The 25,319-nt window shown below is 37.7% G+C and overlaps 1 protein-coding gene across 5 annotated transcripts in view; it reads right to left on the minus strand.

Moving 5' to 3' along the window:
• Positions 1-251: 251 nt before the first annotated feature.
• Positions 252-25,319, minus strand: part of BMS1 (BMS1 ribosome biogenesis factor) — a 50,790-nt gene continuing 25,722 nt past the window's right edge. For all 5 annotated transcript variants that reach the window (XM_073241176.1, XM_073241175.1, XM_037020009.2 and 2 more), the window contains 10 exons: positions 9,827-9,900; positions 9,050-9,226; positions 6,497-6,685; positions 6,228-6,408; positions 5,975-6,033; positions 5,097-5,219; positions 4,029-4,176; positions 3,507-3,682; positions 1,277-1,438; positions 252-763 (listed from right to left, as the gene is read on the minus strand). In XM_073241176.1, coding sequence (XP_073097277.1) covers positions 533-763; positions 1,277-1,438; positions 3,507-3,682; positions 4,029-4,176; positions 5,097-5,219; positions 5,975-6,033; positions 6,228-6,408; positions 6,497-6,685; positions 9,050-9,226; positions 9,827-9,900 — 1,520 coding nt within the window. In that variant the 3' untranslated portion in view covers positions 252-532. The remainder of the gene's footprint in view (positions 764-1,276; positions 1,439-3,506; positions 3,683-4,028; positions 4,177-5,096; positions 5,220-5,974; positions 6,034-6,227; positions 6,409-6,496; positions 6,686-9,049; positions 9,227-9,826; positions 9,901-25,319) is intronic.

Consider the following 25,319-nt stretch of genomic DNA (forward strand, 5'->3'; position numbering starts at 1 on the left):
AAGACCAGCTTAACAGAAGCTGATTCTCTTATCTGCAGCTGGGCCATTGCACTATACACATCCTAAGGCCTCTGGGAAACTGGGCTTTGTGCTGTACCACACACCCTTCTCTACAGTTTTACTGTAACGCTAAGACTTCAAGTTAGTATTTTTTCCCCTTCTGGAAGACCCATCATGAAGGTGGGAGAATGAATAAGCACTTATCCACAATTATCAAGCATTCACTCCTAATGAAAATTACTAAGCCATAATTAACAGGAAAATATTTTAATATTTTTGTAGCACAAAAAATTAAACTGAGACAGGCAAGAGGAATGTAAGGGAATCTAGAAAACCATAAATTATATTGCTTGATGTAACCTAGATGCTGAAAATGAACAGGTGTCCTGCTGGCAGTTTTCATTTCTGCTCTCACAGGCAGTCTGGGTGAAATAGCCACCAAAGAGGTCTTTCTTGGGCTCCTGTCCCCTGACTTGTCATTTACGAGTACCATCCATCTTTGCAGATGCAAATGAGTCTATCTGACTGGAGCTCACTTGGATTGCGTCTCAGGTCCCTTCAGGCTGGACTTCTGATTTCTTCTTTCTTTCTGACCCTGAATTCGGAAGAGTTTCTTCCTGAGGTCCTTCTGTCGCTTCAGTTTCTCCTCTTCCTCCTTCTGCTTCACCTTGAAGTGCTCTTTGCTCTGCAGATGTCGCTGCTCCTTGGCCTTCTTCATCTTCTGACTGTGCACTGTGCTCAGAGCATCCAGTAGGGCAAGGATCTGACAAGGACAAACCAGAGAGCACCAGATATTCTTACAGATACAGCACATTCAGGGGACTACATACCTCAGCTGACTGCATCAAAACCAGAAACAACCCATGATCCAAATGAATGGTAACCTAGTGGAAATTTGCCCCAAACTAGGAAATCATAATTTGCATGGAGATATAAGTAAGAGCATATTTACTTAGTGAAATACTTAAAGAATGGCCTTTACCACAAAACGACCTTTGTTAACCACTCTGTGGATACTATACACAACTAAGACACAGTGACTCAGCTGTGTGTCTACTACTTCCCCCTGAAACATATAAAGCAGAGCATGACTAAACAGAAGGGGGGAAATGGACTCTGGCCTTCCCTCTAACATCCAGGTCTAGTGCCTGAGTAAGGCTGGCCCTCGTCCTTTCCTGATGAAAAATGAGAATGCAGGAGAAACACCAAGTGCACTACTGAAAGCACTGTTTTCCCATCTAAATACAACATGTAGGTAGCCATCCAGCTACAGTACCTTTCTCTCATGAGGCTCCCGTACGACGGCTGGTCTCAGCCTGTCCTTTGGCACCTTGCCCACCTTTGCTTGGGTCTTGGGTTTGTTCTTAAATGGCAGGGCTTTCTGCAAGGCTTTTGGAATGTGTAGTGAATTAAAATGTTTCTTTTGCCTCATGATTGGCTGAAAAGAAAAATAAAACAACGACTGTCACTTATTTAAATTACGATCTATGTGCATTTGAAATTTGCATAAAATTTCAGTGGTTGGCTTTTCCACAAGTTCAGTCACACCAGAGTCTGCTGACCATCAGGAATGAGGTGAGGATTCAATCATCCATCAGATATAGATTGCCTCAATGGACGTGCATAGCTCTCGGCAAAACAGAAAAATACATAGAATATATTTGCAGTTTTTCCAAGAAATCAACTGTGCCCATTTCTAGAGTGTGTACCAGGGGGTTCTCAATAGAGCAGATGAATAGATCTAAAATTCCTTTTAATGGAAAATTAAGGCCTTATCTTTGGGACACTGAGGTGGTTTTTTCTTTCCTAATAAGAACTATCTAGCTTTTCATGTTGACTATCAACCACTCTGGATTTAGGAAATAGCTCTTCTTCCAACCAGCAGCCAAAATGTCCCCATTTCTGATTCTCATTAAGAAGTTTAACTTCATTCTATTTCTAATGAAAGGTCAGCCAAAATACTGATATTTATACAACACATGAGATTTAAACTCTCTACAATTTTTAAGGTAATCTAAGTTCTACGCTTAAATTTTGATGACCCAAATTCTTACCTGCCTCCAAAATAGTTATTAGTTGAAAGTTTTGCAAGGTCAACATCAACTATATAGAAAATATTTCTACTATGTATTTAAAATTTATTTTTAAAAACATCATCCATGATAATGTTCAATTTTCTCTGTTCAGAAACCTAAAACACTTTAGAATGAAAGACACCAGAAAAACCATCATCTCAAAAAGAGTAAGTACCACAGGCTGGATAACAGGTACCATGTCCTGAAGGACATTTTAATAGAATTTCATGTAAGATGATTCAAAATTTTATTATTAATTATTTTGTAGAAGAAGGAATGCTTAGGAAACTTATTTTTAGCAGAAACATAAGCCAGTATCCCGAATTATCCTCTCATTATAGAACAACTAAGTAGCCTACATGAAAACAAACCTTTTAAAATGCATTGTCAACCTGTGAAAAAGATAATGGAAGTTCCCAGAGACCAAATTCTAAATGAAAATAGGAATCCAGACAGACACTGACAACTTAAAAAAGAGAAAAAATACTGATGAGGCCAACTACTAGCAAGGATGGAGAACAATTAGAACCCTGATAAGCTGTTAGTGGGAGTCTAATAATCCAGTATGACTTCAGAAAACCATAGGCATCAGACACCGAACCACATGCACACCCTGTAACCCTGAGGTCCCAGCTGTGGGGATCTAACCAACAGAAGTGTATGAAGCCCCTGCACACCAAACAAGTCATGTACAAGCATTCAGGGCAGTATCTGTAATGGCCCAAATTGAACATATTGTCTATCCATAGATAAAATGACATTGCCATGTAACAGAATTCTACCTGACAATAACAACAAACTAAATGTCTGCTATACACAAAGACATGGTTGAATCTCAAAACACTGAATGAAAGAAGCCAAGTAAAATAGTATATGCTGTATTTTATAAAACCAGAAAACAGAACGAATTTACATGGTCTATACGAGGTGAGACAGAGGCCACACTTGAGGTGGAGGTGACTGGGATAGGTCACAAGAGGGGCTTCTGTTGTTCTAGGGATTCATTGCTTGACCCAGGTGGTGGCGATTTGGGTGTGTTAAAGTTCACTGGGCTGTATGTACATTATGACTTGTGGACTGTTCTGTATATATGTGAACACTTTGATTAAAAACTACACTAAAAATTTCCAAAAACCCACGTTGCTTCAATTACAATTGGCATATTAATGTTTTTTTAAGTAATACATGTATATGGTGGTGAAAAAAAATAATTCAAAAGATATGCAATAAAAAGTTTAAGTCTCTTTTCCAACCTACAGAAACCACTATTCCATTTTTCTGTGTTCCTCCCAAAATATTCTATGAATATACAACATGTTCATTTAAGTTTAACATTAGACTTTCTACCTGAAAATTCAAAGCACAGAAAACATCACATATGAAACATCTGGATGACCTCTCTCTACAGAGCACACGTGTGTCTATCTATACCTTATAGAGAGAGTCCTTGTTGGGCTTAAGTTTGACACCATGGGCAAGCCGGAGTTGACCAGTTGTCCGCATTCCTGACCAGGTGTCTTTCTCACCAATTGGTCTCAACAAGGATGTTACTGGATTATAGAAGGCTGGAATGGAGACAGGATACCAAGTTCTCATGAAGACGATATCTGGTAAGACAGGAAATTTACTTTAACATTCTCAAAAGAAGATTCATATCCATCTCATCAAACAAAAGAACAAAACATTCACCCCAAATTTCTCTAGCTAAATGCACAGTATTTGAAGAGACTTTATCAAGTGAACTACTCTTCAGTATCACAAAACTTTTACTGGGTGTGAACCACAAGGCTCCAGACCCAGTGTGACTTTGCACACTGTAAAATATCCTTTAACTGGGAGAGCTGGACCTAACTCCTATTTTCTAAAGACCAAAATTACACCTTTGAATCCACACTGGCTAGAAATCAACAGTGAACGGTAACACATTTATGAAGACACCTAAGGGATATTTACCACTCATCAGCAACTTATCCTCAAAGCTGGCCCGGAAAGCTCCTTCTGGAGCCCGGAGTGCTTTCTTGATCTGTCCCCTTATTCCACTGACAGTCCGAATCACAGCACCTTCAAATTTGGCCACTTCCAAGGCAGAATTAAACATTCCCTACAAGTATATGAAAAAATCACACACACACATACAAAATCTTACTTCAGTTCATAATTATATCCTTGGCTAAAACACAAAAAACAATTCATTGAAGGATGGTAAAATAACCAAAATTTATTTTTTCCCCCTGAAAGTGGAATGACTAGTTCAAAAAGAATACCCCTCTATTTTGTTTCCTCAAAATAACATTCATCAAGACTCTCCTGTGGGCTCATTAGCATGCTCATCACTGATTATCTTTGTAGAAAATCAAGAAGCTATTTCATGGGCCTACATAGCCTGTGCTGTCATCTCACAGGACTAGGCTGCAGCTCATATCCTATTACCTAAGGTACATGCACTCAGAAAATAAAGAGAGCCAGATAAATGCTGGTAGTATTATTATCTCATATTACAAGGACATTTTATGATCATCTTAACTCTGTTTTTAATGGGAATACCCCCACTAATGAAATTTTCAATAACTGTTGCTAAGCTATGCCCCCTCCATGTCGTACTGCATAACAAAGCATGCACTTGTCTGTACTCTTGCCAACAAGTATTTTGTGAACTGCTTTATTTTTCTATTGATCTGTTTGACAAACCTATGATTTTCCCCCTTTCTTTCACAAACCAAAGGGGTAGGAAACAAAACTCAGTGAAGGAAACTACATGTTTTTAATACTACCTCTGTTGATTGTTACACATGGAAATAATAAGCAATAGCCTTGATTACTAAGTATCTATTTCATAGCCCCTTAAAACCTGAGAACATAATTAAATAACAGGAACCAATGTAAAGAAGTAAACTAAAAATATCAAAGACCAAGTTTATAAAAGGTTTAAATACTTTTCTGAAAACATTAAACCTTTATTTTAAAAATATTTCATTCCTCCTTTAACAAAATACACATATATGAATACACAGATATACAGACCTTAATGAATGAAGTATTCTTGAAAATTTTATATGGAAAACCAGTTAGCTTTAATTTCTTCACAATTTTTATGGATTTATCCAGATCAAGGACAACTCCCGTGGCAGCTATCCGAAAATCAGGCTATAAAGGAACCCCCAAAATTTGAATACAGGAATAATATCAGCAAGAGAAAAACTGTAATTTTCTGTGCAAAGCAATAATTACCAAAGTGCATTTTACTTACAATTAGCTATGAAAGGACAAGAAAGAATATCTGATCATGTAAATAGTATGTTAACAAAGCAATCTGAAACTATATTACACATAAGCTAAACTAATGATGATGTTTAAATATTTTCCTGAGGGTGATATAGTAACATAACTTCACAATAATGGCCTATTCAGAATGAAAAGAATATGAGAATTTGGTTATAATGGTTAAGAAACTAAATTTTGGACTTCCAGGGAGTATTGCATCTGCTCATTATTCTGTTTTTTATTAAATGGGGCCAATAAAACCTGCTCTGATTGATCAAATGAAGACTGTGTGAACATACTTTGCTAAACCAGCATTACTAGGGGATATTCATGTCTGGCTGGTATCTGATGTACCCCCAGAACCTATACAGTGCTTAGCACAGGGTGAGCAACACTTAAATGTTTTATCCAAAAAATGCATGAAGATAAGAAATTTCTTCAGTTCCATTACAATTATTCTTCTATCCCCTTTTCTCCATTCCCACACCCTATTTAAAAAGATGTCGGAAAATTAAAAGCAAAGTTTACTAAAAATACAAAAAATGAGTCATTTTCAATTTAAAGTTTCATATACATATTCCACATTCATATGTATTTCTCAAACACAATTTGTAAAACAAAACATCCATGATACTTACCATTATGCCACTGACAGACTGTATTGCCAAGAACCCAGTTCCCTGTGGAGTGATAGGACCTTAAAGAAAACAGCAGAAAGAAATACAGTGAACTACAAATTTTTGGTTCTGTTTTACATATATACTCCAACCCAAAATAGGAGAAAAATCTTATGAACTGGATTTCATGAAAGGAAAAAAGAAAAACTATAACAACACAAAAGCCTTAAAGATTTAATTAACCTATAAGCAAGTTATTCTGATCATATTTTACCCCACAAGGTGGCCCCACAATGCATGTGCTGTGGGGTGTACTTCAGAAGTCTCTGCCTTCCGTTGTGGTCTTCAATATAATAGAGTGGGATGGTCTGAAACCTCCTCCACCCTACAGAAAAGATGACTGGGTCTCGAGACTTGAGGATTTTCTTATACCAGCGATGTTTCTTCAGACGCATCTGAGGGGAAAAGAGATTTCAGTAAAATTATTGGGGGCATTACGTCTGAAGAACCTCAGTTGTCAGGCACACAGCAAAGAGCACCTACCTGTACATAGCCGACATTGCCTTCGCTATTGCCCAAACCACCCAAAATTATTGGGTAGTGGGGGTCAAAGTTAAGCACAAATTCACAGGGGACATTTTTTATCTCAATTCGGACATACATCCCAGGTCGAAAACCCTCATATTGGACTCTGGCTTCATCATCTTGATCTTCAAATTCTGCCCGGTTAAGCTATATACAAGAGGGGAAGAGAACTATAAAAATCCACAATGCTTGTTAACTTCAATAAATGTAGGATTAATATTTTAAAAATAGCAATTTCTAAATAAAGGAACATGGACAGAATTGTTTATGCTTTAGCCCAATTACAAATGATATGCATTTTGTCTTTACAGTTTGCTCAGGACATGTCCCAGCTGCTTTCCTGTCTGCTGCTGTAAGGCATAGTTAATGCAGGCACTCTGGAAGCAGCCCTTCGTGCTGTTCAGCAAATACTCTAAACTCTCCGAGTCCACACTTCCTTTTCTTATTCTGCAAACAATTATCTCCCATTTTTTCCCCTTTCTTCAAACATCAATATCACTTCCCTCATCCTCACTCTCAGATGTTGACTGTTCCAAATTCACACAAAAAGCAAGCAGTGTAAAGGAATTCTACAGCCAATATTTCCTTACCACTGAAAGCTCTCCTGGGCATCTGTGACAGGTAATTTGCCGATGCCTCTCTACTCAGTGCTCAACTAGCTTACAATCATCTACTCTTGTTGGACTTTATTCCAACAGATTTACCTGTTATTTTTCCCGTTTTAAAACCTCCTTTTGACTTCACTACTACTAAATATTGCCCTATTTCCCTGGGACACAGAGAAGAAAATGCCACAGAAGTTTTCTCTATTCAGTCTCCAGTTCCTCTGCTCCCAGTCCATTAATTCCCTAAAATCAGACTTTAACCCACACTCCATACACCTGCTTTCTGAAATTACTGAAGGCTTCCACACTCCTAATCCAGTGGTCAACTCTGTCTTCATGGAAGTTCAACAGTGCTTAACAGGTCAGCAGGATTTGAAGCAATTTATCACTTCCTTCTCCAGCGGAGTTATTCTGTCTCCTGCAGGCTGCTCAGTCCCCACTGCTGCTGTGCCCTGCCAGCCCTGCCTCTCACCAGGGGGTATACCCAGGCAGTTCTGGCCCTCTCCTCACCTGTCTCTACACTCACTCCCCATGCCTTCCCATCCAGCTCATGGCTTTAGGTAGCATCTAGCTGCTGAGGACTGTATATCTCAGTCCCTGCCCCAACCTCCACCCAGAACTCCTCACTCACTACTTGATGTTCTACTTGTTGGAAAGATACCCTACACCTGACAACTGCAAACACCATCTTCCTGGTGAGAGCTGCACCAGCTAGAGGCTTTCCTATCTTTCTTCTGACAACCCAATCCTTCCAGTAAGCCGTCCTTACTTCCCCTTACACAGGCTACATTCGATGCAAGAAATCCTACTAATCTACTTTTCAAAGTATATCCAGATTTGACTCTTCTCTTTCCCCTCCACTGCCACACATCTCCCCAACCCCTAGTGTGTTACCTTAGTCCCACTGAACTCTCACCAGAGCAATCCTTTCAAAGGTAAAGAGGTCACACATCTCTCTCCTTTGCTCAAACACCCACATTGGGCCCCCATTCACTCAAAGTAAAAGCTTCAAAGTCCTTTACAATGGCCAACAAGGTTCTATAGGTGATTTTAAATTGTAAATGGCCTGAAGCAAAGACCTTTACATTTCTTTGTCACTTCTACCAAAGGTCAGTACAGACTTGGAACCACTACATTAATGACTAACCAGGAAATACTCTGACTCTATGAAGGCCTAGGCTGAGCAAGCTAGTCAATGCCATTTTCACAAACCACATACTTAATTTTCAGAAAGCATGTAAGGTATGTTCCAGCTTATAGGGACTCTTGGTGGCCCCAACTGTCAAAGTGCAGTTCATGCCACCAACCACATACACATCTTTGTGTCTCCTTCAAGGTGGGTGGGGGGGTTCATCCACTTGCACACCTGTTTGGCATCCTCCAACAGGAGGCCCAGGCTAGCTCCTTCTCAGGGATCCACATACTCCCTTTATCTCCATATCTGGTCTGGCACTTGAAATATCCTCTAACTCTGGCCCAGGTGAATTTTCAGAAACCCTCCCCATGGAGCACTGGTGCACACATACGCCACACAGGCCAACAATCACCTACCTGTTCAGATTGCCTCATTATGGTTCCAGGAAGCAGTAACCAGAAGGCTAAGACAATACCTGCACTTAAATAAACACTATGTCACAAAACACTACACTGTGAGATCCTCAAAAGCAGCAGACAGGTTGAAACACATTTGCTTCCTGGAGGTGTGGTACAAAACCAGTACTGCTCTTTGGTGAAATTTCTAACTCAAGAAACAATTAGATGAATAAACACACTCATCTGCATCTCGACCTAGGAGTCCAAAGGCAAGGCACAGAAGCAGGTCAGGGAGCAGAGATCTAAACACTGTGCATTCACAACACTCTACAATAGCCTTGAAACAAGGCTGAAAGAACACTAGTTTTCTTACCTGTGCTTGTTTTTGCATTTCTCCCTTAAGATCATCAAAATACGTGCTTTCTCCTTCATCATATTCTGCATCAAACATCTCCTTCAATTTTCTTTTCTTCTCCAAATGCTTTTTCTTGGCACTTTCCTCTGTGTTAGGATCAATTTCTTCCTTAATGTCTTCCTCCACATCTTCAATCTTAAATTTCCAGAAGAGAAAATTTTATAAAACTTTGCAGAGATTTAAACATTAAAGCAGATTTAAAGTTCCACTTGAGCTGCAAAATCTTATGATCATCATGAAACAAAACACAGCCTTTGCCTCTTAACAACATGTAATGCTACAAGAAACATTTAGACATCTGCATTACATTTAGCTGCCTACAATAATCTGGCTGGGATGCCAAACATAAATAAAAGTAACAGCAAATGTCCCCAAACCAGATGCTCCGCAGACACAGTTCTAAGGAAGTATTAGGGAGAACAGTGAATTGGTTTTTTTAAATGACACTTAAATTTAAGAAGAGGAGAATGATGGAAAAAGAACGGTAGAGAGGAAGACAGTGGCCCAAGGGTTAAAACTTTCAATGGCTGAAGAACCACAGTGAAGATGTAGTAGGTGTCACCCCAACAATCAAGGATAACAAATAAACCAGCGACCTATGGTGTATCCCCACCATCCATCCAGTCTGTAACCTACACATGTAATGAGTTAAGATCTGCAATTCTCAGCATGGGCCTGAGAACGTCCTGACCACGGACCAAAGCCAGTGTCTGTGGTCAGCCCTGGCAGTTGTACCTGGGTATCCGGGCCTGATTCACCCTTGTGCATGTCCCCTGTTTCCAGGTCTTCAAAGTCACCATAGAGCTCCTCTGGGAAAAAAAACATCCAAATGAATCCTCTGTGAACAGGGACTGTGTGTGATGCTCTAGCACTACTAGGTGCCCCATGTGCTCTGCACCCCAACTTCATTTTACTGTTCCTACTGCTACACACCCCAGAAGAACCCTACACTCACTTCTTTTTCTTGTTAAATTATCAGTATTTCACTACCTGCTTAGGTTAAGTAAATGGACTCTATCCATGTTTCCACACTTTACTCTGAAATCCCACTTAGCTGTTTTTCTAGTACAGGTGATGGATACCCTGGAGTCCCCAAATCAACAGTTCAAAGAGTGACTTGAAAATACCCTGGCTTGGTAAAAGCATACATGAAAAAGGTCAACACAATGCGTGACATACCCAGGGAAAATTTGAGATTATATCAAGTACAGCATTTACACCCAAAACAGTGCCAAGCCACATGAAGAGTTCATTCATCCATTTGTTTCTGGAGCTCTTAGTTATGGGTCTTAAAAGAAAAAGATGCTAAAACTCCTTTGGGAAGCAACATTTAGAAAGGGTTGTTAAAACATCTTTCTATAAGGAAGAGCCAAGAACTGAGGAGCCCAAGAAAATATACAAGATGTGAAGATTTCATTTGTAATAAGAACAAAAAGGATAAAATACACAGGAATAAACCTATCAAGAAATGTGCTGGGACTTTATTTTTAAAACTTAAAAAGCTTTAATATGCTACCAAAGGACACATGGAATAACATTAGCTACACCAGTAAGTGCTTCTGACACCAGGCACTGCTCTGAGGACTCTGGAGGCCTTAACCACATTCTTCAAAAGGACCCAATGAAGAGGTGTTACTGAGATCTACTGAGCAGATGAAGATTACCATGTGTTTGGAAAGGAAGACTCAGTATCAGGAAGATGCCAGTTCTCCCTTTCACAGTTACAATAAAAAATGCCACCAGGGACTTCTGGTGTGGAAAAGATAGTGTAGACATGTTTCATTTGTTCTTCCTAAGTATAACCAACAATAGGATAACACAGAGCATAAGTGACAACCAATGAACTCTGAAAGCTGGAAGCAAAGACAGGCTGGTGAGGGAACCCAGGACTAGAGGACTAACATAATGGCTACTGTCTCATTACACCACGACCTGCAGAAAGGTGACTGGGGGTCACTGTTTCCAATCCCCAAGCTAGCAACAGAAGGCAGCTCATTCTTCCCCCAGATGGACAAAGATCTTGCCGGCAACACCAGGTAAACAGCAACGCTGCAAGGGGGATGAACTGGGAGACCCACTGTCAGTGAGTGATGAGGAGAGGTGTTTGCATCCCTTGACAAGCCTAATCTCTTTTCCTCTACCAAGAATGAACAAGTGGTCAAGGGTCATGGGGCAAAGGGAGATTCTGCCAGGCATGAGACTCTTCACCCCCACCCCAAAACAATGTGTGCCCGGGCAGGACCAGCAAAGATCCCCTCACAATGAGCACACTGGCCCCACAGGCCAATACAAGCTTCCCCCACCTAGCCACACCAGGTGGCCCAACCCGGGGAGATTGCTCTATTTTCTCAGGTGGTACCAGCAGAGACCAGCGGCATCAAACAAACCAAGCAGACCAAAACAGTACCACAAAGGCTCTGAAATTAAACTGTCATTGGAACTGCAGCCCACAAAGTAGACTGGGACCTACACACTAAGCCTAAACAGGAGGACTATCTGCTAAAATTAAAAATTACACAGGACCCAGAGGGTCCTAACATATTAATCAAATGTGGAGGATACAACAGAAAATCACCTGTCTTACCCCGATCCAGGAAAATTCTAATTTGAATGTGAAGTAACAACCCAATGACACCAGTCCTGAAGTGAATCAGATGTTGGAACTATCTGATTAGTATCTTAAAACTATCTGAAAATGCTTCAACAAGCAGCTATAAATCCTATCACAATAACCAAAAAATTGAAAATTTCATCAAAGAAATTGAAGAACCAAATGGAAATTACAGAGCCAAGTAGAAATTATAGAACTGAAAAATAAAATTACACAATATAATACAAGAAATGTTAAAGTTAAAATACAATTACAGTAAGAGAAATTTTAAAAGCTCCCTAGATGCGCTCAAAGGTAGAAGTAGAGATGGCAGAGGACAGAATCAGAGAACTTGAGATCCTATCAACAAAATTCACCCAGTCTGACCAACACAGAGGAACAGCCAAAAAACAAATGAACAGAACCTCATGGCATGGACCTATGGGACAGAAACAAAAAGTCCAACATTTATATGATCTCACCAGGAGATTGAAATTGAAAAAAATAATAACTGCAGTTTCCCAAATCTGGTAAAAGAGAAACTTACAGATTCAAGAAGCTGAACATACCTCAGAGTGAAACCAAACACAATCCACACTGAACTTCCAAAAACTAAAAGTCTTGAAAGCAGCTATAAGGAAATGACAGATTACCTATAGACAATTCAAATGATGGTATATTTCTCCTCTGATATTATGGAGGCCAGAAGGAAGTGGCATATTTTTGAAGTGCTGAAGAAAAGAACTGTCAGCTGTGAGTTCTATGTCCAGTGAAGCTATCCGTCAGAAATGAAGGGGGAAATAAAGACATTCTCAGAGGAAAACTTCAGGAATTGGTTGTTAGGATACCTATCTTTAAGAAATGGATGAAGAAAGTTCTTAAACAGAAAGGAAATTATAAAATCAGCAAGAAAGAAAAAGACCAGAAATATGGATAGAATATCTTTTGAGTTTTTAATATCATATTTGATGAAATTTTTTAAAGCACCCACAGAACATCTACCAAGACAGAACATATTTTGAATAATAAAACACACCCAATGAATCTAAAGATTTGCAATTATAGAGGCACATTCTTAGACTACAACTAAATTAGAAATCAATAACAGAGAAGTAAATTTCTAAATATTTGGTAGTTAAATGACATACTTCTAAACAATGGATAGGTCAAAGAGAAGTCTCAAAGGAAATACAAAAATGCATAGAACTGAATAAAAATTAAAATACAACATATGAAAATTTGTGAGGCACAGCTAACAGTGTAGTGAGACCAATTTACAGCATTAAATGTTCACATTAGAAATGAGAAAAGGTCTCAAACCAATAATCTAAGAAAACCGAACAGTGAAAAATAACTTAAAACAAGCAAAGACCAGAAATAACAAAGAGCAGAAGGCAATGAAATTGAAAATTTGAAAAATGGAGAAAATCAATGAAACCAAAAGCTGGTTATTTGAAAAATATCAACAAAATTAAGTGCCTTCAAAAAATTTACTCCCAAAACTTGAAATTCCTTGAAAAACTGTAATATACCAAAATGCAGGAAAGGTGGAATAATATCAAAATGGTCCTATAACCAATAAAGAAATAGAATTTGTAATTATAAGCTCCCCGCCCAAAAAAAATCTCCAACGTCTGATAGTTTCACTGGAGATTATACCAAATATTCAAGAATCCATCCCAATTCTACACAATCTTTTCCAGAAAACAGAAAAACTTGGGACCCTTTCCAACTCATTTTATGAGGTATTACCTTGATATCAAAACCAAAGATAGTGCGGAAACAACTGCAGACCAGTATTTCTCATGAACTTACATCTAAAATTCCTCAACAAAATAGTATCACATGAAATCTAACAACATATTAAAAAAATTATATATCATGACCAAGTGGGATTTATCCCAGGTACACTAGGCTGGCTCAACAATAAAAAATTAATGAGTGTAATCCACTATATCAAAAGGATAAAGAATAAAGTTCATATGATTATATCAATTGACACTGAAAGGCATATGACAAAATTCACCACCCATTCATGATTTAAATAAGAAACACAGATACCTCTTGGTATGCTAGGAATAAAGAGGAACAGAGCACTGAAGCACATCTAAAGAAAAAACAAACTAATAGCATATTTAACAGTGAAAAACACTGGGGACAAGATAGGATTTCCACTTAGAACTAGTTGTAGGAATTAGGAAAAAAGTAAAAAATAAATAGAAATAAAGAGCACACAGGTTGAGAAGGGAGAAATAAAATTGTCCTTATTTGCAGATAACATGACTGTCTACATAGAAAATCCCATACAATCTACTAAAAACAACCTCCTAGAACTAATAAATGAGTTCAGCATAAATATAACAAAAAGGGCATTTTAATCAGATGGGAAAAGAACAAATAGTATTGGGAAGAACTTGGTGACCACCTAGAAAAAACTGTATCTATGTCTCTCAATTCACACCAAAATGAGTAGTGAATAAATCAGTGATTTAAATGTAAAAGAAAAATGGAATCATGAATTCCTAGAAGAAACAATGGGAGAATTATTTTTTAACCATTTGTTTGCAAAATACTTTTTAAGGGTAAGATAAATCTCAAAAGCCACTTATGGCAAAATGGATAAATCTGCCTTCTTTTGAAAAAAATTCACATAAGAGAATTATAAAGTGAAAATATAAATGTTAAAATGTGGGGGTAAGTGTGACATCTCCTATCACAAAAAGCTAATTTCTCTAATATATAAAGAATTTCTATAAATAAGAAAAAGGCCAATGTTAAGCCAACAGAAAAACAGGGAAAATATAAGCAAATAAAGTTTGTGAAAAAGTAAATACAAATGGCCCCTTAACACAAGGAAAGATGCTCAGTCTGGCAGAGATTCAAGGTTTTGTTAGCACTCTGTTCATTAACTGTAACAAATGTATGATAACAAGAGGGCAAACTGGATGTGAGGTAAATGGAGCTCTGTAGTATAGTCACAACCTTTCTCTAAATCTAAACTATTATTAAATATAGTTTATTTCTTTAAAGAGATAGGCAAAAGACTCAAATGGACATCTCACAAAGGAAAAGGAAGATATTCAAATGGCCAATAGGCACATGAAAAGATGTGCAGTGTCATTAGTCATCAGAGAAATACAAACCAAAACAATGAGACATGCCTAGGATGTGAACTGAAATTCTCATCCACTGCTGGAGTTCTCTGAAGAACTGTGGGGCAGTTTACTGTGGTCATTCCACAGAGATAACATTGGACCTCCCACCCAAGATTTGGTTTGTATATTGAGACAGACAAAAGCACACAAGCATCAAGAGGATATAGAAAGATTTATGACTCACACACTGAGGCTTTCTGGGGAGAACAGGGTAGACTTCCCAAACTAGTTCAAATATAGCTTGAGAGAGCAGAGAAAGAAAGACGACTAGCTTGGGTTGTCAATGGTAGTTGGGGTATAGGGTGTGGATGAGAACAGGGGTTTATGTGGTTTGAACTTCCTGCTTGTGCCAAAAGAGGAGCACCTGGGCTTTTATCAGCTTGCCCAGATGTAGGACAATAGGGAGTCAGAGGGAATTGTGGCTTAAGAGCTGTCATCAGTCAAATATTAAAAATGTAGTCAGACTCTATTAGTTTCTTAAAAAGTTGGGTATCCGTCTACCTGAGAGCCCAGCCATTCCACCCCTATGTATTTACCAAGGAGGAATGAAAACTAATTTCCACAAAAAGACCTACAAACTCAATGTTCGGAGTAGGCTTAATAACAGCCAAAAACTGTAAACAACTTAAATGGCCATCAAGAGATAAATGTATAAACAACTGAACCGTATCTGTGCAACAGAATATCACGCAGCAATAAGAAGAAAGTCTAATTTGAATGAATCTCAAAAATATGCTAAACATATTTTATTATGCAATTCTAGAAAAGGCAAAATTAATCTACAGTGCCAGAAAGAAGGTTACTGTTTGTGCTGGGCTGGTATGGCTGTGGGACTACTGACTGACTGTAAAAGGCAGGAGGATGCTTTCTGTGGTGATGGAAATATTTTATTTCTTGATATGAGCATATGCAATTGTTCAAACTAACCAAACTATATCCTTAAAATGGTATATTTAATTGTACATAAAATGTACCTCAATAAGGTTGGTTTATGAAAAAGTAAAACATTATGTTAAAGGAAATAAAGAAGTCAGGCACTAAAAAGTATATACCACCTGATTATATATATATGAAGTCCAAGATCAGGCAAAACAAATCTATGGTGATAGAAATCTAAAAGCTGCCTGAGGTAGGAGTTGGGTGCTGCCTGCAAAGTGCACAGGCAAACACTTCTGGGGTGATGGCAATATTCTAATTCTTGTTTTGAGTGATGGGTACAGGTGTACATAATTGTCAAAATTCATAAAGTTTAACATTAAGCTATACCTCAATTTTTTAAAAGAGCTTTCCTTAAAAACAAATACACTTCTTTTCTCCCAAAACTAGCGAATACAAGTAAAAGGAAAAGTCACACTTTATTTTCTCATTGTGAGGAAAATAGAATTAAAAAACAAATGCCAAAGCTATGAATCTTACAAAATATAACCTGCAAATCTAATTAAAAACTTAAAAGAAACAGTATTAGAAGTGAGAAAGTATAAATAACAGATAAGCCTTATTCTACTTTAAATTCAAAATCTCAATGGAAGTTTTGTCAGAAAATATCACGAGTAACTCATTAAAATGTTAAAATATAAACACAAAACTACAACCACGGCTACAAGATAACCAACTCATCCAAAGATCAGAGAAGAAACTGAAAATGTTATCAAAGATTACCTCTAAGAAAATCTTTACATATATATGCATACCTGTCAAAAATGCTTGACCTGAATCTAATGAAGCCTTTAATCCTAACATGCAGCTCACTGGAATTTGGGAAAACAGAGGAAAAATAAGTTAAATGACACTACAAAGAAATAAAGGTCCCAAATGAGGGACATTTTTCAAGGCAATAAGCCAGGTCTCTTCCAGAAAGTCAACTGTCATAAAACAGGATGGGTTGTTAGTATGTTGCTCTAGATCAGGGGTTGGCAAATAGTAAATCTTTAAGGCTTTTTGGTCATATAGTCTGCAACTACTAATCCTGCCGTTGTAGCATAAAAGTGGCCACTGACAATATGTAAGCAAATACACATAAGTGTATTCTACCAACACTTTATTTATGGACACTGAAAAAATTTGAATTTCATATAATATTTACAAGTCACAAAATATTCTTTCTGGCCTTCAATACCAATTAATACCAATTTAAAAACAAAACATTTCATAATTCACCAAATGATTTTCAAAGTTAATCTGGACCACTGCTGACCTATTATACTGACAAAACTACCAACAACTGATAATACACACTTTTGGTCAAAATGTGAGGAAAACTGTTCTCTTACACATTGCGGTAATAAGTAGGAATATGAAATCCAGGACATCAGTCTAATGCAACTTCATTCAAACTTAAAATGTATATACCCCTTGACAGTGTTATTCCATTTCTAAAAATCTGCTACAGAGAAATATTCCTACAAATTATTAAGGATGTTTACTATGACCTCTTTTTTATAAGAATAAAACATTGAATAAAAATAAAATTGAATGAGACCAATGATTAAATAGGGGATGCCACATCAACACGAGTATACAGCCACTAAAAAGAATGTGACTGATCCATATATGTGGCACAGAAAGACATCTTGAATATATATTTGAGTGAAACAAGCATGCTATAGAACATGTTAGGTTAAATAGCATTTTTATTAAAACAAAAAAATGTTATCACACTTTTAACAGTGGCTATACCCCCACAGGTTGGGAGAGGCAGAGGAGGATTTAGCACTTTGGTGTCCCAATTTCCATATTACCATGTTGAAAGCCTCTGTATTTGAGTAATTTGTAATTATTGCTGTTAACTTTATTTAAACAAGAATATAAAAATTAAACAGGAGTTTATAAGAATAGGTGCAAATGCAAAGGAAATTAAGAAAATAACAGAGGAGGATTCAAGATGGCGGCATGAGAGGTGAGACAGAGAACTCCTGACATCCAAATCCGGCTCCTCTGGGACAAAGGAAAGGCAGGTGGTCTGAGAGGCTTCTTGGCAGGGAGATGGCTGCTGAAGGGGCAGGGTTTGCATGGAGCTTGCTGGGAGGTAGAAGAGATAGATGGGAAATGTTGTCTGGGTGCGCTCTGCCCAGCAGGTTGGGAACTGTCAGGAGCTTCAGGTGCTCCATCCTTCTCACTGGCTTCTCAGCTCCAAGGCCCCCCACTATGATACTTCCTCCTGGCCTGACAGCACCCGTGGGCAAACCGGCAATCCCTGCCTGGGCATCAGGCCAGCCAGAGGGAGGCCCTGCCTATGACAGCTACAGACGCAAAACACATAGGCTTACGTCTGTGTGCTCAGCCCACTGGTTCTGACAGTGGAGACAGGCACTGAAGCCAGGAAGGAGGAAACAGCTCTATCCTCCCCCCAGGCACCAGCGCTGCTCCCCTGCAATCCCCGACATTACTCCAGGGGCCGAGCAGCTCCAGAGAGTAGAGCCTCTGGACACTAGAGGGCGCCACATACAAATATGAAATATCAAAGGAACCTGGTTCACACCGAAATCTCACAAACACCAGAAAAAGGCTCAAGTGAAACTGAACTCACCAATCTTCCTAAAAGAGAATTCAAAATAAAAATCATAAACATGCTCATGGAGGTATAGAAAAATATTCAAGAACTCAGAGAAGAATTTAGGATGGAGATTCAATCACTAAAAAATTCCATATCTGAAAAGAAACATACAATGGAGGGATTTAAAAGCAGATTAGATGTAGTAGAAGAGATGGTAAATGGAATAGAAATTCAAAAAGAGGAATACAAAGAAGCTGAGGCACGGAGAGAAAAAAGGACCTCTAGGAATGAAGGAATATTGAGAGAACTGTGTGACCAATCCAAATGGAACAATATTCACATTATAGGGGTACCAGAAGAAGAAGAAGAGAGAAAACGGGATAGAAAGTGTCTTTGAGGAGGTAATTGCTGAAAACTTCCCAAATCTGGGGAAGGAGATAGTCTCTCAGGCTATGGAGGTGCACAGATCTCCCAACATAAGGGACCCAAGGAAGACAAAACCAAGACATATAATAAAATAATTAAAATAGAAAAGATCAAGGATAAGGACAGACTTCTAAAAGCAGCTAGAGAGAGAAAAAAGATCACATACAAAGGAAAACCCATCAGGCTACCATCAGAATTCTCAACAGAAACATTACAGGTCAGAAGGGAGTGGCATGATATATTTAATGCAATGAAACAGAAGGGCAGTGAACCAAAAATACTCTAACCAGCAAGATTATCATTTAAATTTGAAGTAGGAATTAAACAATTTTCAGATAAGTAAAAGCTGAGAGAATTTAGCTCCCACAAACCACCTCTACAGTTCATTTTGGAGGGACTGCTATAGATGGAAGTGTTTCAGAGGCAAAATAGCTGTCACCAGGGGAAATAAAACCACAGTAAAGAAAGTAGAACAATTAACTACTAAGAAGATACAAAATCAAATCTACCTAGAAAGTCACTCAAAGGATAGACAGAGAACAGAATGATGCCTAATATATAAAGAATAGAGGAGGAAGAAAAAGGAGGGAAAAAAAAAAGAACCTTTAGGTTGTATTTGTAATATCATAATAAGTGAGTTAAGTGAGTTAAATTAGACTAATAGTAAGGGAATTACCCTTGAACCTTTGGTAACCACAGATCTACAGCCTGCAATGGCAATAAGTAGATACTTCTTGATAATCATCCTAAATGTGAATGGCCTGAATGCACCATCAAAAGACACAGAAAAGGTGAATGGATAAAAAAACAAGACCCGTCTATATGCTGCCTACAAAAGACTCACTTCAAATCCAAAGACATAGACAGACTGAAAGTAAAGGGATGGAAAAAGATATTTCATGCAATTAATAGGGAGGAAAAAGCAGGTGTTGCAGTACTTGTATCAGACAGAATAGACTTTAAAACAAAGAAAGTATGGAGAAAAAGGATATTACATAATGATAAAGGGGTCAGTCTGACAAGAGGATATAACTATTAAAAATATCTATGCACCCAACACAGGATCACCTACATATGTGAAACAAATATGAACATATTTAAAGGTGGAAATAGAATGTAATGCATTCATTTTAGGAGACTTCAATATTCCACTCACTCTGAAGGGCAGATCAACAAGACAGAAAAAAAGTAAGGAGACAGAAGCACTGAACAATGTAAAAGAACAGATGGACCTAATGGACATCAACAGAACACTCCATCCAAAAACAACAGGATACACATTCTTCTCAAGTGCACATGGAACATTTTCAAGAATAGGTCATATACTAGGCCACAAAAAGAGCCTCAGTAAATTCAGAAAGATTGCTATTGTACCAACCAGCTTCTCAGACCACAAAGGTATGACACTAGAAATAAATTACACAAAGAAAACAAAAAAAGCTCACAAACACATGGAGGCTTAATAACATGGTCCTAAATAATCAATGGATCAATGACCAAATAAAAACAGATCAAACAATATATGGAGACAAATGACAACAATGATTCAACACTGCAAAATCTGTGGGATACAGCAATGGCCGTGCTAAGAGGGAAGTATATTGCAATACAGGCCTACCTCAGGAAAGAATAATCCCATATGAACAGTCTAAACTCATAATTAATTAAACTAGAAGAACAACAAATGAGGCCCAAAGTCAGTAGAAGGAGGGACATAATAAAGATTAGAGCAGAAATAAATAAAATCAAGAATAAAACAATAGAATCAGTGAAAGCAGGAGCTGGTTCTTTGAGAAAATAAACAAAATAGATAAACCCTACACCAGATTTATCAAGAAAAAAAGAGTCTACACACATAAACAGAACTAGAAATGAGAAAGGAAAAATCACTATGGATACCACAGAAATATAAAGAATTATTAGAGAATACTATGAAAAATTATATGGTAACAAACTGGATAACCTAGAAGAAATAGACAACTTTCTGGAAAAATACAATCTTCCAAGGCTGACCCAGGAATAATCAGAATATCTGAACAGACCAATTACCAGCAAGGAAATTGAATTGGTAATCAAAGAATGACCAAAGAATAAAACACCTGAACCAGATGGCTTCACTGCTGAATTTTATCAAACATTTAGTGAAGACATAATACCCATCCTCCTTAAAGTTATCCAAAAAGTAGAAGATGGAGTACTTCCAAACTCATTCTACGAGGCCACTATCACACTAATACCAAAACCAGGCAAAGATATCCAAAAAAGGAAAATTACAGACCAATATCCCTGATGAACATAGATGCAAAAATACTCAACAAAATATTAGTAAACCAAATTCAAAAATACATCAAAAAGATCATCCTTCATGATCAAGTAGTATTCCAGGGATGCAAGGATGGTATAACATTTGAAAATCCATCAACATCATCCACCACATCAACAAAAAGAAGGACAAAAACCATATGATCATCTCTATAGATGCTGAAAAAGCATTCGACAAAATTCAACATTCATTCATGATAAAAACTCTCCACAAAATGGGCATAGAGGGCAAGTACCTCAACATAATAAAGGCCATATATAATAAAACCCACAGCTAACATCATACTGAACAGTGAGAGGCTGAAAGCTTTTCCTCTGAGATCAGGGACAAGACAGGGATGCCCACTCTCCCCACTGTTATTCAACATAGTTCTGGAGGTCCTAGCCATGGCAATTAGACAATACCATGAAATAAAAGTCCTCCAGATTGGCAAGGAAGAACTTAAACTGTCCCTGTTTGCAGATGACATGATATTGTACATAAAAAACCTGAAGAATCCACTCCAAAACTACTAGATCTAATATCTGAATTTAGCAAAGTTATAGGATACAAAATTAATATACAGAAATCTGTTGCATGAACTAGCAGAAAGAGAAATCAGGAAAACAATTCCATTTACAATTGCATCAAAAAGAATAAAATACCTAGGAATAAACCTAACCAAGGAAGTGAAAGACCTATTACCTGAAAAGTCTAAGACACTCTTGAGAGAAATTAAAGAGAACACTAATAAATGGAAATTCATCCCATGCTCTTGGATAGGAAGAATTAATATTGTCAAAATGGTCATCCTGCCTAAATCAATCTACAGATTCAATGCAATCCCTACCAAAATACCAACAGCATTCTTCAATGAACTAGAGCAAATAGTTCTTCCCTATCAAAATACCAACAGCATTCTTCAGTGAACTAGAGCAAATAGTTCTAAAATTCATATGGAACCACAAAAGACCCCAAAAAGCCAAAGTAATCCACAGAAGGAAGAATAAAGCAGGGGGGGTCTCGCTTTCCAACTTTAAGCTCTACTACAAAGCCACAGTAATCAGGACAATTTGGTACTGGCACAGAACAGATGTATAGACCAATGGAACAGACTAGAGAGTCCAGATATAAACCCAAGCATATATGGTCAATTAATATACAATAAAGGAGCCATGGGCATACAATGGGGAAATGATAGCCTCTTCAACAAGTGATGCTGGCAAGACTGGACAGTTACATGCAAGAGAATGAAACTGGATTATTGTCTAACCCCATACACAAAAATAAAGTCAAAATGGATCAAAGACCTGAATGTAAGTCATGAAACCATAAAACTCTTAGAAGAAAACATAGGCAAACATCTCTTGAATATAAACATGAGCAACTTTTTCCTGAACGCATCTCCTCAAGCAAGGGAAACAAAAGCAAAAATGAACAAATGGGACTACATCATGCTAAAAGGCTTTGGTACACCAAAGGACACCATCAGCAGAACAAAAGGTATCCTATCCTACAGTATGGGAGAATATATTTGTAAATGACATATCTGATAAGGGGTTAAACATCCAAAATATATAAAGAAGTCACATGCCTCAACACCCAAAAAGCAAATAACCCAATTAAAAAATGGGCAGAGGATATGAACAGACAATTCTCCAAAGAAGAAATTCAGATGGCCAACAGACACATGAAAGGATGCTCCTCATCATTAATTATCAGGGAAATGCAAATTAAAAACACAATGAGGTATCACCTCACACCAGTTAGGATGGCCAACATCAAAAAGACTAGAACAACAAATGCTGGTGAGGATGCGGAGAAAGGGGAACCCTCCTACACTGCTGGTGGGAATGTAAACTAGTTCAACCATTGTGGAAAGCAATATGGAAGTTCCACAAAAAACTAAAAATAGAAATACCATTTGAGCTGGGAATTCCACTTGTAGGAATTTACCCAAAGAAAACAACTTCTCAGATTCAAAAACACATATGCACCCCTATGTTTATTGCAGCACTATTTACAATATCCAAGATATGGAAGCAACCTAAGTGTCCATCAGTAGATGAATGGATAAAGAAGATGTGGTACATATACACAATAGAATATTATTAGGCCATTAGAAAGAAACAAATCCTACCATTTGCAACAACATGGATGGAGCTGGAAGATAGTATGCTCAGTGAAATAAGCCAGGTGGTGAAAGACAAGTGCCAAATGATTTCTCTCATTGTGGAGTATAACAATGAAGTAAAACTGAAGGAACAAAATAGTAGCAGACTCACAGACTCCAAGAGGGGACTAGTGGTAAACAAAGGGGAGGGGTGGGGAAGGAGGGAGAAGCAGGGAATTGTAGGGTATCTTGATTGGTACACATGGTGTGTGTGGGGTCATGGGGAAGACACTAGCTCAGAGAAGACAAAAAGGGACTCTGTGGCATCTTATTACACTGATGGACAGTGACTGCAATGGGGTATGTGGGGGTACTTGATAATAAGGGTGAATGTGATAACCACTGCTTTTCCTGTGAAACCTGCATAAGAGTATATATCAATGATACCTTAATAAAAATTTAAAAATTTTTTAAAATAATGGAAAATGAGATGAGTTGCCTTAGGTTTCAAAAGGTGTAACAGAGATATTTAATGGAGAGAATAGTATGATTATAGCATGAGAATCAAGATGAGACTCGACCAACAGCACAGAAGAGATTACCTTATAATTGGCCCCTGATATACATACACATCTATATGTAAACAAACACAATTGAGAGTGCATCATGAAGCAACATCATTCAACCAACAGTGATAGGAAGTGATGATATGTGAATCAAATGAAGCTGATCCTTACTGAAATTCCAGATGAGATCAAGTTAAATGTATAAAATCAAACTATAAAAATGATTCTATGGCTTGTTATACAAGATATATTATTTCAATTACTATGATGTGAGGATTCACTCAACAGGCATCAAACTGGCCAGAGCTCTTTTGCTCCCTCAAGGCAAGGACCCAGGTCAATGCATGAGTCACACTGATCAACAGTGTTGATTTGGAACCATGGGTTCAAGGAGTTTGGGGCCAACTGCTTCAGAAACTTGTCAGCACTGCTTACTGATAACATGAGATTGAGGAGGTGAGATGCTGAGAGGCCTCTGCTGTAGTAGGAGCACATCTCTGAGAGAAGCAAAATGTGAGAATTCTAGACAAGACTCTGGTAGGCTTCCCAATTCCCTGGTGTTCAATGAACATACATCCCGCCACAGCCCTCACAGAGGGAAGATGGCTGGAGCTGCACCTGGCCTCCACGGGAACCTATACTGATACTGCTGTACTCCATCCTTTTCATGTAATAAACTGTAGATTTGGAAGTGCTATCATTTTGGGTACATGAGGTTTTTAGTAACAGAAACCCATAAAAGTGCCCATTAGTGCAGTGATGAAAAAGAATGTCTGTGGAAAATATAATGGTAATGAAATTCTCCCCCAAAAGATTAACAGATGTTAAGCATACAATATTATAAAATGTATGTTCAATGTAACACTAAACAAAATTTTTAATTAAATGATAAAAAGCAGAAAAATATTTGCAACAAATGAAGGATAAATATCCTTTACAAAGTAATTTTACCAATCAGTAAAAACACATTAACATTCCACTAGAAAAATGGACAAAGGACATGAACAAGGAATTCACCAAAGACATGCCTCAGCCACACACCTTAGTGTCACTTAGTAGTAATCAAAGGAATGCCAGTTACAAATATAAGAACTTATTTATCTAGAAGAACATTTTCACCTAGCAAAGTGGCAAAAAAAGGTTTTTTATGGGCAGTACTCAATACCGAATGAAAGTGGTAAAATAGTAAGTATGGAGATGCACTGATCACAGGCACATAAATAAGAATAGCTTTCTGAAAAACCTTCTGGCAACTGCAGTCCATAAAGACTCAACAATTCTAACTTCTATGAACCTGTCTGATGAAAATAAAAAATGTGATTCAAGAGTTAGTTCAAAGGTGGTCCAGCAGAGTTATTTACAATATGGATAAAGTAAATTGCTTAAATGTCAAACAACAGAACTGTGAGTAGAATTACAAGATGATGGAACACTTAAATCATAAACATGAGATCTTTGAAAAAATTTAATGACACAATGTATATAAAGTTTGATTATAATATATTATATCAAATTTTTAAGTGACTAGAAGGAAATACCTCAAAAGGTTAACAAAGCTTTTCTTTACAGGTGATGGAATGACA

Source organism: Manis javanica, chromosome 7 (assembly GCF_040802235.1).
Source record: "Manis javanica isolate MJ-LG chromosome 7, MJ_LKY, whole genome shotgun sequence".
Taxonomy (NCBI): domain Eukaryota; kingdom Metazoa; phylum Chordata; class Mammalia; order Pholidota; family Manidae; genus Manis; species Manis javanica.